Below are 15,662 nucleotides of genomic sequence, written 5' to 3'. Positions count from 1 at the left end.
GATAATATGGGTGTTAAACCCTAAGCCCGAATAAGTCCATATAAGCAGGTCCATATTAAACTCTAAGGCCCAATAAGCCTATATGGATTACCACTATGGCCCATGCCAAATCAGATCATCTGCAGGGTAGCCTGGGTTTAGGATAGCGTAGATATAACGCGAAGCACGGAAACATATCTCCGAGGGAAGAAGCTTCTCGAATTAAACGTGGCAAGAAAGTGCATAAATGGCTTCTCTTTGTTTTCCGCTTGAGAGCTAAAACGAGATTGCTTTACCAAGTCTCTGGTCTCTGTCCTTCCCTATCTCCATCTCTCGCGCAAACGTCAGATTGCTTACTCAAATTTCAGGTCTTTCTCCATCTCCATCTCTATCTCTATATGTAGTTTACGCTTATAGTGGTCACGATTTTGTCCTTGCATATATATCGACGATTTTGTCGAATTTTCTCTGAAAATTTAAATTCCATATTATTTACTGATTCGTCTATATGTTTAGGGTTTGCTAGGCGTAGCTTGTTCTAATGCTACGATTTCATGCAATCGCATGGTCTTTTCACATCATTGGGTAACTTTTTGAATGTCCGATGGTAGTATTTTTTTGAGCAAAAGAAGAGATCTAAAACAAAACATTCTCTCGGATTATATAGATGTCAGTTCGTTATATTTTTCTTCATGGTGATCTATTTCGGAAGATTTGTTTTTCTTTCTAGTGTTTGGTGTTTGGTGATCTTCTGAAAGCTTTATATATTTATCTGTTGATATGGGAAAGTTCAGTTTGAAATCCAGAATTCTTGTGTAGAGGATACATGGAACGTTTTAACTAATTCTTTCAGGTGGCGTTTAAGAAGTCATGCATATGTATTTTTAATTTAGTCCTTACCAGAAAGTATGAATGTATATTTTCTATAGTTCTGTACTAACTATTCCATATCAGAAATTCTGCATGTATATATTTCAAAGTTCTGTGCCAACTAATCCTTGTTTTTCATTCTATTCATATCTTTTTGTTTCCTAATGTCAGTACAAAAGCTAAACTAGCAAATTATTGCTACAACATATTTTTTGTTTTTTGGTCAATCTGCCGTTAATGGAGTGATTAGCCATGGATAACCTTGTATTTGATTGCCGAATCTGGTTAATAACTTAGCAAATTATAGTGTGATTATGTGCAGAGCAACAAACTTAACCTTGTTATGGCTTCATTTGTTTCCTCTTGTAGGTAGTAAGTTGTAATAAACATTATGAGGGGACGAAGCTACAGTTACAGTCCTTCGCCACCAAGGTCCTATGGCAGGAGATATAGAAGCCGTAGCCCTCACAAACACTATGGAGGACGTGGTAGAGATCTGCCAACTAGTCTTCTGGTCCGCAACCTTCACCGTGACTGCAGGTTTGGTCTCTCTGCACACACTGGCATTATATGGATCATGATGTTGTTGTTTGTGACTTGTGAGTTTTTTTTTTTTTGTTATTTGTATCATGAATGGTACTGTGTCTGTGTGCCATTTACTTTTGCAAAGTGCGTTTGCTTGCAATTCAGTGAGAATGCTGAATAGTGGTCCTAGTTTTGTATTTAATATTTATGGATACTTAATCATGCATCATTTTCCTTGGGAAACTAGAATCCCGTGTTCAATAATAATAGCTTTTTCGAAGTATGCTCTCTGTTAAAAACAGTGTGTCTTTGCAGGCCTGAAGACCTACGTGGACCATTTGGTAGATTTGGTCATATCAAGGACATTTACTTGCCCCGTGACTATTATACCGGGTAAACATCAAATATTTCCACCATAAATGGCTTCTCATTAGGAAGAAGTTGATATATTCTTGTGTAAATCTTGTGTATTCAGTCAACCACTCTGCCTCCTGAATGTATTTCGTGATTGTTTGGTCATGAGGTTGTTTCTTTATTTTTTTGATGGTTTTTTAATTTTCTGGTGATCGAATTGCCTTTCATGATATCTGGTCAATTTTTTATGTAAATCTTGGTTGTTTTATTGAAAGTTTTGAAGATACCAATGAAGTAATAAGAGTACTGTTCAAGATGTTCTTAATATACTTCCAGACTAGAAGTCAACACCACCAATGAAGTAATAAGAGTACTGTTCAAGATGTTCTTAATATACTTCCAGACTAGAAGAAGTTGGGCTTGAGTACATTGTGAAGAAGTTCAAATCTTGAAGATTATCAACTCAATTTTAACTTTGGTTTCTACAAGGTCAGCTGCCAAATAATTGTTTTTTATGTAATACTATGAGGTGCAGTTTGGCTTCTTTTGATTTTCCATTTTACAATATAGCTGCATTATATTCTTCTTGTGTTTGCAGTTTGGCTTCTTGAGGTTCAGATAAGAATTCCTATACAATTTTTTATGCAATGTTTGTAATTCCAATCTGGCGTGTTGCAGGGAGCCGCGTGGGTTTGGCTTTGTCCAGTATGTAGATCCAGTCGATGCTGCAGATGCAAAGCATTATATGGATGGTGAGATTCTTCTTGGTCGGGAACTAACTGTGGTATTTGCTGAGGAAAATAGGAAGAAACCTTCAGAAATGAGAACAAGAGATCCTAGAAGGTAATGATGGATTGTACAGCCTTACCAGCAGATTTCAGGCTCTGGATATTTTGACCTTAACTTAGTGTCCTTTTGTGTGGCAATTGCGGTTGGTAACTTTCCTCGCGCAATACAGTGTCAGTCTATGGTTGTAGATTAGTTGGCTATCTCTATGAAGCATGAAATGATAGTTTAGATGGCACAGATCTACCATGCAGCTTATTCCCATAATCCCATGCTATCTGTTGTCTACTTTGGAAGAATTTGAGAACAGTAAAATCTTTCAAGACAACAAAACTTCTTTTCCTTACTTCATGGACAGTTGGCTTAGCAGTGTAAAACTTCGAAATAAATTTTCTGATAGGAATTTTTTTAATAGTATTAGCTTAACTATCTTCTAATTTGATTGGGTCGCGTCCCTTTTTGTGCTCTTTAGTAATATCATTTTTGTCATTCAAAAGTATAATTTAGATATGGCTTGAGCTTTAATCTGTGCTTGAGTTAGCAAATTTACTGCAAACGTAATATTTGCAATTGAACAGTAGCTCTTTAGTGGTTGAGATCTGTCATTATTGATTCCTGGAATATTCTATTTTCAGGGGTCGTTCATATGATCGCAGGAGGTCACCAGTTCGTTATTCTCGTTCACCACTCTATGGTAGCAGTTATTCTCATAGTTCAGGATACTACCATTCGCCCTCACCCAGGCCAAGGTATTCCTGGAGTTATTTATTTGTTAATTGGTGAATTTGCATTGCTCGAGATTCCTAATGCTTTCCTAGTTTCCTTGACATTTGTGAACAAAGATCGGTATTTGTACAGATCTATTTCGCCCAGGAACAGACGATACCGAGAGCGCTCCAACTCAGGGTCACCTTATGACTCGAGGAGCCCAAGTCGGAGCAGGAGCAATAGTATGGGCTACTCTAGATAATTAGATGGGATATATTTTTATAATAGGAGCCTGGTCCTTGGTTGTTGTATTGGCCATGGTTGCTATGATATATGGATCTACCGAATATGGGCCTATTATTTGTGTTTGGTGATTAGACATTGCTCGACTGAGATAGTTCTACCTAATTTAGAAAGTTTCGGCTTTTAACTTTTTTTTTTTCATGAAGTAGGAAGTACTGTGTGGTGATGAAGGTATGGTTCTGGAATGGTGGATGGATACAAAGGATTGCTTTGTAGCAGCCCAGGCGAACTATGGTCGTTTAGGCTCTTTAATTTAGATCCCTGACGGCTACATAAGTCGAAGCAAAACATGATTGGAATTTCACCCTTGATTGGTGTACTTCCAATTTGATGTTCAGTTTCTTGTTAAATGTATGTGTACAGTGAAGAAAACAGGACTGGAAGTTCACCCATGTTTGGTGGATAACTAGATAAGTGTTTATCTTCTCTATAATCAACTGCAAACTGAGATTATTGTTGAAAAACAAAGCCACAGAGGAAACATCATTGTTACCCTGCCTAGCCTTTTGTTGCAGTGTTGAGATACACAAATGACAAAAACACTGCAGTATAGAACTGCTACTTGCACTACCAAAATATCCAAGGATTCTTCTCTATAGCGTGTCTTGAGCTTGTCCACCAGGACCACCACTATGCAGATCACAAATGATGCACCAGCTTTTTGATTGCTTGTGATACATCGCCCTCAACCTTGACCTAGCAATTTGGAGTTTGGAACATAGAGAAGATCTCACGGAGGAGGAAGAACAAAAAAGACACGGGAACAAACATGTAACTATTTCTCATCAGAATTCATAACTGCCTTGTTACAAGCTAATACCAGTATTTATATGAGATTAAACCTACTTAAACCAACCACGTCACCTCTAGGTTCCCATCAGCTTGTGACTACAAACGAGATGGTTGTGAACCAACGGGAAAGTAAGAGACCACAATCGGAGCTCGTTGCGATTTTGACTTGCCTTTTGGTTTCTTAAGAGAAGTAGTTTTCACATCTGCATCATCAGTGATCACCTGCGAAGAGGATTTGGGGACAAAGCAACTGCAAATGAAAGAGAAGAGTGTCATTTTTGTTTTTTTTTTTTATTGTTATTGACTATTGAGTGTTTGAGGTATAATGTTCCTGTATTTGTAATGGGAGTTTACTTTACAAACTTGAAGAGCAAGGAAAATCAAAAGATTGTTCAGCAAGCTTAATTTGTGGTCAATTTCAGGTGGGTCAGTGCCTGATTGACTGAATTTTGATTGGAGTGCTAACATAAACTGAAGCTTCCTTGTATTTTCCTGCTGCTTTTATGCTTGCATATCCGTTCAAGTTGTCTACATCCGGGCCGGGCCGGGCCGGGCCAGACTCGGTCTTCAGATATTGACCTTGGGTAGAGGTTATCGCTTGATGCTTTGGACCAACCCAGTCTATCCCAATACTAGAGGATCCAAAAAGTTGCCAGAGAGAATTAAACTTTTCATGGGCCAAGGGGCCCAAAATGTCCTACTTGATAAATGTTTTCTTTGAAGGGACTCATGTAGCCGATTCTGAATTTTTGAGATAAAAACTGGGATGATAATAAACTTACAAATTATAAGTCCAATTCTATGTCAAAGTTTAGACTTTAAAGGTCGGGTTTAGAAAGAGAAGAATTTGTGGTATGTATTGAATGAGTTTAGGGGTGCCATGGCCAGAATTTATATATTTGACAAGGATTTTGAAAATTCATCTGTCAGATGTAAAATTAGATTGGAAATAAGCAATCACTACAGCAGAAGCACATGTTTATATGTAAGGAAAAAAAATTAAACAGAGGACATAATTCCATTTATTACCAATACTTGGGGGACCCCCACAGATTTTTCACAGAACAAGTCAGTTTGTATGTTAAGCCCCTCTTCCCTTCATGACATGCCTTCTTAGGCCAGGAATGTGGACATTTGTGATGTAATCTCTCCAATCAATGCTTCCAACATCAAATCCAAACCTCTTCTTCTCTTCTTCAGACATACTTTTCATCAATATCTGTGTGTTGCTATTGTCAAATCTCCCACCATAAAAAGTGTATGGTTCATAAATGTTAGCTAAATACTTGGCTTGCTCCACTGATCTTCTGCATATAGACTCAAGCTTTTGGGACAGCTTAAGGTTTGAAGAAGCTAACGCCGTCGATCGAGTTTTCCCAATAGCATCTCTCCAGAGATGTTCGGAAAATTCTTCCATTGTGTTGAAGAGTTTCATGGATGGAACTTGTATTGGCCTGCCCTTTGTGTCCAAACATGGGAAAGAGTTATAGTGATCATAGAGTAATCTGGCCAAGTCCTTGAAAACCAATGGATTCACAACAGATGAGGCAATCTGGTAGATATTGATGTCAGGTTTTGGAGCCACTCCATGTCTTGCTATGGCTGCCAATGTAGCATTGACAACCATATCTGCCGGTACCTACATCAAAAGAGAAGCAACTCTTCACATGCCTCAAGCAAAAAATAGCTCTAACCCATGAAGTACTTACCACATCAAGTACTCCATTTGGATCTACTAGAAAACCTGTGAGCTGCCCTTTTCCATAGTATAGAACTATTGGATCCATCATCCTGAGAGAAGAAAGAGGCAGGCTCGCGGCCGCAGGTGATCGCATAGTTTATTAAGTTCAATAGAATTGTATTGTGAAGATATTAAAATAATTAATAAGAAGAACAAGTGCTAATACCTATTTCCTTCCATCCATCCTGGGAATGGCTCTTTGTAAGTGCTCTCAATAACGCTCGGTCGAATTATGACAACTGGTACATCTCCTCTCATGTTATCGATCATCATTTCTCCCATAGCCTTTGTGAACACATAAGTATCTTGCCATCCATACTTTCTTGCCCTGTTTGAGTTCTAATTATATAAGCATATTATCAAAAGCATTAGAATCCACAGAAGACCAAATGGGGAAGCACATCACCTTTCCAAACCTAGTTGTTTCATTTTCTGAACCATTTCATTATCCTTGAAGGCTTCCTTGAAACTCAAAGCTAGCTTTATTTCGTTCTCGATATCCAAAATAGGATGGAATCTTGTCTCAGTTTCAGAGACAAAATTTTCCATCGCTATACTATCTCCGTTACAGAATGGCCTTTCCATAATTTGTCCTTTTCTCTGCCCATTGACATAAGCTGTAGAAAAAGGACAAAGCATCATACTTTTATTATAATGAGCAAATACACTCTTATCATCATTTTTCTGGCTATATACCTGTTGATACTTGCAAGAACAGCTTTAGTTTTTTGCATTTCTTTGCGAAGCTCATGAGATGACAAGGTCCCCTTGTGTTTATATCAATAGCTACATCATATCTGCAATTTCACCACACAATTCTATATCACAGAACAACTAAATTGTACTCTTGTGGTAATAATTAATGCTTAATGAGAATAAAAAAAAAGGGCGGTCGATGACCTTTCATCAAAGGTCGTATTAGCAGCAGAATTTACAATTATATCTGCTTCTTTCGCAATCAAGGAAGCCGAATGTTCTTCCAACCCAAGATTAGATTTGCATACATTTCCTAGAACCGGAACCAGTTTACTTAACATGAATGCTTGGTAGGACTTTCCATATACTTCTCTGAGACACTGGAAAAGCTCCGCATTTATGACCTAGATAAACACAAGCATAACTAAGTATTGATTCCAGACTAAAAAACAAATCCTATAACATTGATCTGAACTTAAAAAATATGTTATGATAGATAACATACTTCATTTTTCAGTCTTTCCATTGCAGCTTCTCTGTCTTTTGCCTTGATTAAGAGAAATATCTTGCCCACATCAGGCTCCATACGTAAAATCTTCTCTATAAGAACTGGATGTATTTTAAAGCATGATCAATTTGTTACATTGGGATAATTCTTAGATATCTAGGAAAAACATAGAGCATGTAAACATATACGAAAACAAACCAAAAAATGTACCTTTGGCTAGAAACCCAGTTGCACCAGTTATAAAAAACACTTTCCCTCTAAGAAATTTGACGATTCCAATACCCTCATGCATCTCCACTAAAGAATTGGTTGGTCCACCATAGGGCACCAGATCCTTCACTGCAATCTCTTGCTGGCCCTTCCCATTTGGAGTTAAGACTAAGCTCCCTGCCTCCATTAGATCAGCACCGATTGAAGAAACTTTTACAGGCTTTGTCACCTTCTTCCCAGCTTGACAACGTACAAAACTCTTGTTTCTCCTCAACAACAACCGGTCTCCCTCATTGGAGATTCTAACATATTTGTGCAGTGCAACTGAGGGAGAATTGAGGAATAAAGCCCCCATCACTGTCAGGAAGAAAGTGAAATTATTGTGAAAGGAAAGTAGCAAAAATCAAAGTGTATTGCAGTTAAAGAAATGGTTGGCCTGGAACAAGAGGAAAAAAAAGCCAGTAAACTAAAAAAGTTGTATAAGATAAGAGATGGGTTTTGGTTTGGTTATATAGGGAAAGAATGTGGGATTGATTTAAGGGAAAAGGAGATAAGAGTTAGGTATATTTGTTCAAGGCAGTGTTAGTACAAGAGAGGCTCTATAACTATAACGGCTCTCTTTTTGCCTCCTATTCATACCTGCCACAAAGGGCTAACATGGCGGGAGTTCTTTTTATTCCTTCACTTAATTAGTAATTCTCGGACAGATAATTCAGTTCCAATAAAAAAAATTGTGGGGTTGAAAGGGTGTTGAATGTTAAGGTGTAGGACAGAATTTCTATAGGCCCATGACAGGATTACTTACGTACTTACCGGGTGTCACACATACACAGTAGTACTGCAGAATGGAGACATACATAAATACAACACAATCTTACTGGGTCATTTCAACAAACATCTGGTGAACACAACATATCTTCACCCACTTTTAGTCCTGCGGAAGCCCAAATCCGAACTCAAACCATTTCCAATCAGAGTTGAGCATAATACTTGGCGACACAGATTTTAGTATTCCGCTTAACAACACCACCCCTCTCTCCTTTGATTTCGACGATCGCATCGACATTTTGCAGACTGCTTGTTATTTTAATCGCTCAAGACCTGACTGAAACTCTGGCCTGGTTGATTCAAATCAAGGAGCAAAGCTGATTTCATAAGGATATGCACCAATTGTTGCGGGTTCGGCCTTTTAACCATCTGCAGATGTGGGCTCCGCCTTTTTGGATTTCATTATGGGCCTTCTAGACTTCGTTTTCATTGATGGGCCTTGGCTTATTACAAGATTTTACGTAGTAATGAACCAATGATTTTCTATCGAGGAATGCTAAGGACCCCCAATTTATAATCTCATCCTAATTTTACCCTCACTTCATGTGACATGTGGGATAATCATTAATTAAAAACACAAATGTAGGACCCTTTAACATTCAACACTTCATCTGCATTGTATTCGTAGTAAATGTGGATCATAAATAAATTGAGAGTGTAAAACATTTTTCTTTTTAATTTTTTTGATACCCAACAAATCTTCAATATCTACTTGAACAAAAACATTGAAGTGAATTGTCCAAAACACAAGGTTAAAAGTACCTACTGTAAAAGTTACTGTAGTTTTCTTGCATTTTAATCACAGATGTTCAGTCTGTTTATCAGTGTGAGGTCCACACAATTTTTTGAATTTGATAAATATATGTGATGATTATTATAGTAACTTCTATTACAGGGCGCAAAATACAATGTCTTGTGCCCAACCCATTAATACATGGATTACGAAATTGTGGCAATTATAATGTAATTATTGAATGCATAATCAAGGATCGTAGAATCATTTATTCTCTGGTTTTTTTTTTTTTTTTGTAGGTAGGATATTGGGATTCTTGTCTGGATAGAGTAAAAAACAAATAATTTTTTACTGGCACGTGCCGACACTAATTATGCTTTGGCAGTGTAATTACTAATTACTGAGTAGTTAAGAAATTATTTAACTTTTTACGGTCTACCGTTCGCTAATTAAGTAATTATGATGACTCCAATCCCAAATTGTACCCACACCGTTCCTTAGGCGTTCTGTTGGTCTCTCTCTCTCAAAATATCTACTGCACACAAATCACGAAAAGTGAGGAGAAAGAAAAGAAACAGCGGAGACGAGAGTGTTTTTGAATTTTCATCTGATTTGACGCAGGTCAGAAAAAACTTCGACTCTCTTCATAGAATGTACAAAGCTAGTTTTACGCCTGGTGTCCGATCCAAATACTGCTCGGGCTTTTTCTCTCATTTTTCCTGAGTTTTTCCATCTAATTTGCGTCAAATCTGTATTTCACATTTTCTATGAGTAGCTAGGGATTCGATTTTGACTCGTTGTTTGGTATATTAAATGCATGCGGTTTGTTATATGTTCGTTTTATTCTCTTACTTGCTGGTGATCTTAAAGCTGTTTATGTGCTGCCATTAGCTCTACTTTTGTTCTTTGTCCTTTCCTTTCCCCTCTATGATCTTCATCTCCTTGCTCTACAAATCGTCGATAGCTGTTGTTTTTTGAGTTTGTTCTGATTCTTTGAGGTCAGATTTATGCTTTTTGGTTTTATTGTTGTAATTTTGTATCACATTGTTTTAATATATATGATTATCAATGACTATGTAATTGATGTTTTGCTGAATTGCACTATGTTGGTTTTGAATCATGTTATTTTGATATGGGAATTTTGCACGCCTTTCCCGCTTTGTGATTTTCATTTCAAGGGGGTCAATTGAGTGTTTTGTCTTATTTACCTTTTTGTTGAGTTAGGGTATTACTTTGTAAACTGTAGATATAACTTCAAAATTGTGAGCTAATTAGAGGCAGGAAAAGGGGTTGTTCTACAAATTTGCAACTATGAGAACTTCATGGGCAGATTCTGTTGCTAACTCTGCATCTGAGAATGCAGCCACTGGTTCCTCTCAAAGTAATGGCCCGTCTCGACCTACTCGTTCTAGTTATGTTCCCCCACACCTCCGCAACAGGCCTCCAGTGGATTCTGTGGCCCCTTCACAAACTGCTCCTTTGCCAGTCAATGAATGGTTTGGTTACAGTGCACCTGTTGGTGGGTCGCGTTGGGCTGGTGGCTCTGGTGGTTATGCTGGGCATCCAGGATATGGTACTGGAAGTCGTAGCGGTGGTGGTTGGAATGGTAGAAGTGATGGGAGGGACCGCAGTAGAGATTTTGAGGTGAACCCATTTGGTGACGATGATGATGTGGAGCAAACCCCTGATGAGCAAGGGAACGCAGGCATTAATTTTGATGCCTACGAGGATATCCCAGTTGAGACAAGTGGTGATAATGTGCCCCCTCCTGTCGGTACATTTGCAGAGATAGATTTGGGGGAGGCATTGAATCAAAATATTCGGAGGTGTAAGTATGTGAAACCGACTCCTGTTCAGCGTCATGCAGTTCCAATATCACTTGCCGGGCGCGATTTGATGGCTTGTGCTCAGACGGGATCAGGGAAGACAGCCGCTTTCTGTTTTCCAATAATTAGTGGAATAATGCGGGGGCAGTTTCTACAGAGACCTCGTGGAGCACGGACTGTGTGTCCACTTGCCCTTATTCTCTCCCCTACAAGAGAGCTCTCATGTCAGGTGAGGGTGTAGTTCAGGCTACTTAAATCATTTAACAGTCACAAGAACGTGCATTTTTCTGTATCACTAATCTTTTACTGTGTTTCTGTAACAATCAAACTACAGATTCATGATGAAGCCAAAAAGTTTTCCTATCAAACTGGTGTCAAGGTGGTAGTAGTTTATGGAGGAGCGCCAGTCAACCAACAGGTTTCATAATTTGAGATTTCTTGTCTGCTTTTGTTTATTGATAATTTACAGCATCAAACTATTTAGTTCATACTCTGTATTTCCTGGAATGGGCTATATATTTTTTTTGGGGAAAGAATCAAAATGACCCCTAAACTTTAATGATTGGGTTGATTGAGCCCTTAAACTTCATTTCGGGTCAAACATGCCCTTGAACTATGATGAATGATGTTTGTTATCCCTTCTCGCATTTTCCATCCAAATTCGCTGATTTGGCAAGATTTTTCCGTTAAATGCCTTACATGTTGCCGACATGGATGCCACATGTCTTGCAAAAATGGTTCATTTAAGCCTCTGTAGATTGATAAAATGGGTCAAATAAGTGAATTTGGATGGAAAATGTGACGAAGGGGTAACATACATCATTCATCATAGTTGAGGGGCATGTTTGACCCAAAATGAAGTTTAGGGGCTCAATCGACCCAATCATCAAAGTTCAGGGGCCAATTCGATTCTTTTCCCTATTTTTTTTCAATATGAGTTTGTCAAGTGGAAATTATCTCTACCACCGAATGTTGGGTTTCCCCTTTTAATTGCCCCCAATTGGATGAAAACATGGTAAATATGAGGTTGGATGACAAAATGATCACCACATGCATCTTTATTTTGCATATGAAGGCGAAAATGAACGTATTTTGCAAAGTGGGGGGGTGGGCTACCTCTCTTTGTTTTCTTTGCTTTGACACGCAGGTTGTGGCTTAATTTGGTTTCAGATTATTCTCATTTATTGTACCCTTAGTTAATATTTGAAATATGTTGTAGGTTGCCGCACATAATCTGGATAATTATGGTTTGTCTCCCATGATAAAAATGCGGGACAGTTGCATCTATTTTCCTAATATACTGAGACCTTTTGCATGTGAGGAACTTATGTATATATTCCTTTTTGAATGATTTGGATGATGGGGATTTTGTTTTAGAGACAAATAAGCTCAATATTGCAGTTAGGTGGTCGGCAGAATTGGAGGTTGTGTGTGCTTATTGGGAGTTTAGTGTAGAGGACAGTACCAAGGATCAAGGGTTGGTATGAGAAAGTTCACCTGTGTAGTGGAATCACTTCAACTTGTATTTACTGAGTCATTGACATTTAGCTTCATTTTAGTACCAAGGGATTTTGTTGCTTAGCCCACTTATATAATACCTAAAATACTTTACTTGTCATTTTTGAATGAATGTGTGGTGACTGTAGTTATTCAGTTATTGTTTACTGTCTTTTATGCTGAACAAACAGTTGCGAGAGCTAGAAAGAGGAGTCGACATTCTTGTGGCTACTCCTGGACGATTGGTAGATTTTCTTGAGCGGGCTAGAGTCTCATTGCAGATGATCAGATATTTGGCTCTTGATGAGGCAGATCGGATGCTGGATATGGGTTTTGAGCCTCAAATTAGAAAGATAGTTGAACAAATGGACATGCCTCCACCTGGTATGAGACAGACAATGCTGTTCAGTGCGACATTTCCAAAGGAGATACAGGTTTGTTTATTGATTGTATGAATTTTCTGGAGATTTCTAGTCTATTGATTGTGTTTTTTAAACAATTGGAATCATTAACGCTTTTTGGAAAATGCTTTTTTTTTCTTTAGTATGATGGAGTTTGTAGTTCTCGAGAAGTTCCTCAGCCATTAACATATTTTAAGCTAAAGTGGTGTCTTCAGTTTTGGATTATTTATTAGATATAGAAGTTTGGGCTTTGGAATGTTCAGGGTCCTGGCTTTTCCAGGAGCAAAGACTTTTTTTTAGCTGCAAAGTTGTTTTGCCTAGATTTTATTAATGATTCCCATTGCTAAGATAAAATGAGGTTGATAATTCATCTTTACCAAACCATGTAGTTTCAAAACACTCGACAACTGCTTACAATTTGGTTGGCATGCAGAGACTTGCATCTGATTTTCTTTCAAATTACATATTCTTGGCTGTTGGAAGAGTTGGTTCAAGCACCGACTTAATTGTTCAGAGAGTTGAATTTGTTCATGAGTCTGACAAGAGAAGCCATCTGATGGACCTTCTTCATGCGCAGAAGGAAAGTGGATCTCATGGCAAGGTAAATGAAATGTTGTTGGCTTGTCGCTTACAGAAGCTTTTAAATATGTAGTTATTTTAGAGGAAAGTGGTTTTCCCTCTTTATTCAGTAGACTATGTTCTAATGGTCATGCAATGTAAATTTGGTTTATTTTCAGTTAACTTTAGCACCATAATATTAATAATCACTGGTCATGAATTTGCAGCAAGCTTTGACGTTGGTTTTTGTGGAGACAAAAAAGGGAGCTGACTCATTGGAACAGTGGCTGTGTATGAATGGCTTTCCTGCAACAACTATTCATGGTGATAGAACACAGCAGGTGAGTTGATTTCAGTTGGATCTGTGGAAGTGATGATACGAATATACACGTATCCGCTAATGTGCCTACTTGAGATTTGCATTGATTGTGCAATATTCGCTTCCTTTTTTCCTGCACTATAGATTAAGTGAATTATACCATTTTACTCCATATTAAGTCATGTAAACCTTCGACTTGAGTTCTAGAGAGGATGAATCCACTCGATCGAAGACTCATATTTCTACTTGTCACATGATTCAACCTACCCTTGAAAGGTTTTTTTCCCCTTTCTCTGAAGCATGAATCTCCTAATCAATTTGGGTGGGTGATTATTTACCTTTTGATCTATATGTCATCATTTAATTAGTTCTAAGAAATTGCTGCTTGTAACATAATTCCCTATAAGGTTGATTGTGGCACGTGGAAGAGCTAAGAGAGTTATGCCACCATCCCAGTTCTCTATCAGGCTTTAATAGTTTTATTTGAAAAAAGTTAGCTGCCTTGCTGATTGGCATCTGTATTAGATTGGAGAGCATGAGCTGGTTCAAACTGCTAAAACCTGATTGCGTTCCCTAAGCAGTACCTGTGAACTGAGTTGGGGCTGATATTTGTACTGACAAGTCTCAGGCTCTCAGCCCTAGTTAGTTGATCTTCATGAACCTAAGCCAAGCCTTTTGAAACATGGTCCTTAACCTATCTCAATGTAGGATTAATATGCCTCTGAGTTGCATTATCTTTACCCCTGCCCCTTACTGGCGTGTCAAAAAAATAGAAAGATTGTTTGATGGGGAGTGTTTTAGCGGATCTGGCAAGGACAGTTGTGAAGTTCTCCAATAATAGCTACATTGAGTTGTTTACTGTGGTGCATATGTCCTTTGGCAGTTGGCTTGTGCCAAACATGCAATTAGTTGCAATAGGTTAATCACTTTATGGGTTTGTATGCAGGAAAGAGAAATGGCATTACGCTCATTTAAGAGTGGAAGGACACCAATTCTGGTTGCCACAGATGTGGCAGCACGTGGTCTTGATATCCCCCATGTGGCTCATGTTGTTAACTTTGATCTCCCAAACGATATTGATGATTATGTTCACCGGATAGGACGGACAGGGCGAGCTGGAAAAACAGGATTGGCGACAGCCTTCTTCAACGACAACAATTTGTCACTGGCAAGGCCACTAGCTGATCTAATGCAAGAAGCAAACCAGGAGGTACCGCAATGGCTCACTCGTTATGCATCTCGGGCCTCATATGGCGGTGGAAAGAATCGGAGGTCTGGTGCAGGCCGTTTCGGTGGCCGTGACTTTAGGAAGGATGGCTCTTTCAATAGGGGGACGGATTACTATGGTGGAGGGAACAATAGTGGTGGGTATGGAGTTCCTGGTGGTCATGGTGGTGGAGGTTATGGTTCAGGTGTGACCAGTGCTTGGGATTAGTTGATTGTACTACTGAATTCAGTCTATTGTTCTCACCCAAGTAAATAAAAAAAAATTATCGGAGCTCAAGGATTGGCTTTTTTCCTTACTGTTCCTAGTTTTTTTCACTGGAGTTTCTGATGCTGCAATGTTGTATTAAGCTCTTATGGAGATACGCTTTGGTTATTGAATGTGGGGGGCTTAATGGTGTCCGAGGTTCAGGTGAGCGTCATGTTGAGCGTGCGGTGGGGTGGGGGAGGAGATGCGAGAGATAGATGATAGGCTATTTACGGTTGGGCGTGCCGCATGGTGAGGTTTTAGACTGTAAATTACTGACCAAGTGAGGAGAAAGATCTGCCCAAAATTAGGTTGCAGGTTAGGTTTTGTCTTGGTGTGGATACTCAGTGCCTCAAAAAAGCATATGTAGGTTTGTTTCTGTTTTGGCATGTAAAGTTTAAGAAAATTGTTAGCCTTGTTTCCACCGGTTTGGAAAATTTGCAAAAGTACGGTTGTAAATGGCTAAATGCATGAATCAATTAACTGTCTTAACTACCATTGGAGAGTATACCACGTAGCAATACCTCAGATGGTCATATCTCTAGTTTAAGCCAGAT

At 38.6% G+C, this 15,662-nt stretch overlaps 4 protein-coding genes across 7 annotated transcripts; 2 read left to right on the top strand and 2 right to left on the bottom strand.

The window, feature by feature from the left end:
* Positions 1-192: 192 nt before the first annotated feature.
* Positions 193-3,657, top strand: LOC120013445 (serine/arginine-rich SC35-like splicing factor SCL33). The gene is made up of 6 exons (XM_038865250.1): positions 193-347; positions 1,219-1,389; positions 1,690-1,767; positions 2,407-2,571; positions 3,150-3,263; positions 3,373-3,657. The coding sequence occupies exons 2-6, from the start codon at positions 1,241-1,243 to the stop codon at positions 3,482-3,484; spliced, it is 618 nt and encodes a 205-aa protein (XP_038721178.1). The 5' UTR covers positions 193-347; positions 1,219-1,240; the 3' UTR covers positions 3,485-3,657.
* A 626-nt stretch (positions 3,658-4,283) lies between these two features.
* On the bottom strand, positions 4,284-4,638 carry LOC120013446. The gene has a single exon (XM_038865251.1). The coding sequence runs from the start codon at positions 4,591-4,593 to the stop codon at positions 4,414-4,416; it is 180 nt and encodes a 59-aa protein (XP_038721179.1). The 5' UTR covers positions 4,594-4,638; the 3' UTR covers positions 4,284-4,413.
* A 602-nt stretch (positions 4,639-5,240) lies between these two features.
* Positions 5,241-8,620, bottom strand: LOC120012352 (fatty acyl-CoA reductase 2, chloroplastic). Of its 2 annotated transcripts, XM_038863741.1 has the most exons (9): positions 8,351-8,620; positions 7,473-7,829; positions 7,260-7,363; positions 6,959-7,158; positions 6,755-6,855; positions 6,465-6,675; positions 6,225-6,386; positions 6,027-6,108; positions 5,241-5,956 (listed from the first exon to the last, which is right to left on the bottom strand). In XM_038863741.1, coding segments are annotated over exons 1-9 (1,776 nt in total). In that variant the 5' UTR covers positions 8,352-8,620; the 3' UTR covers positions 5,241-5,398. The 2 variants fall into 2 exon arrangements, with proteins under 2 accessions (XP_038719669.1, XP_038719670.1); XM_038863742.1 differs by having other exon boundaries at positions 7,473-8,620.
* Positions 8,621-9,519: 899 nt separating this feature from the next.
* LOC120012897 (DEAD-box ATP-dependent RNA helicase 37-like) lies at positions 9,520-15,600 on the top strand. 3 transcript variants are annotated; one of them, XM_038864449.1, is made up of 7 exons: positions 9,520-9,654; positions 10,280-11,088; positions 11,194-11,277; positions 12,548-12,790; positions 13,191-13,358; positions 13,543-13,656; positions 14,581-15,069. In XM_038864449.1, the coding sequence occupies exons 2-7, from the start codon at positions 10,345-10,347 to the stop codon at positions 15,067-15,069; spliced, it is 1,842 nt and encodes a 613-aa protein (XP_038720377.1). In that variant the 5' UTR covers positions 9,520-9,654; positions 10,280-10,344. The 3 variants fall into 3 exon arrangements, with proteins under 3 accessions (XP_038720377.1, XP_038720378.1, XP_038720379.1); XM_038864450.1 differs by having other exon boundaries at positions 9,524-9,654; positions 10,258-11,088; XM_038864451.1 differs by lacking the exon at positions 9,520-9,654 and having other exon boundaries at positions 10,345-11,088; positions 14,581-15,600.
* Positions 15,601-15,662: the final 62 nt, after the last annotated feature.

This window comes from Tripterygium wilfordii, chromosome 13 (genome assembly GCF_013401445.1).
Source record: "Tripterygium wilfordii isolate XIE 37 chromosome 13, ASM1340144v1, whole genome shotgun sequence".
Taxonomy (NCBI): Eukaryota; Viridiplantae; Streptophyta; class Magnoliopsida; order Celastrales; family Celastraceae; genus Tripterygium; species Tripterygium wilfordii.
The sequence above is the reverse complement of the archived record's forward strand: the minus strand, read 5'-3'. Positions and strand labels throughout refer to the sequence as shown.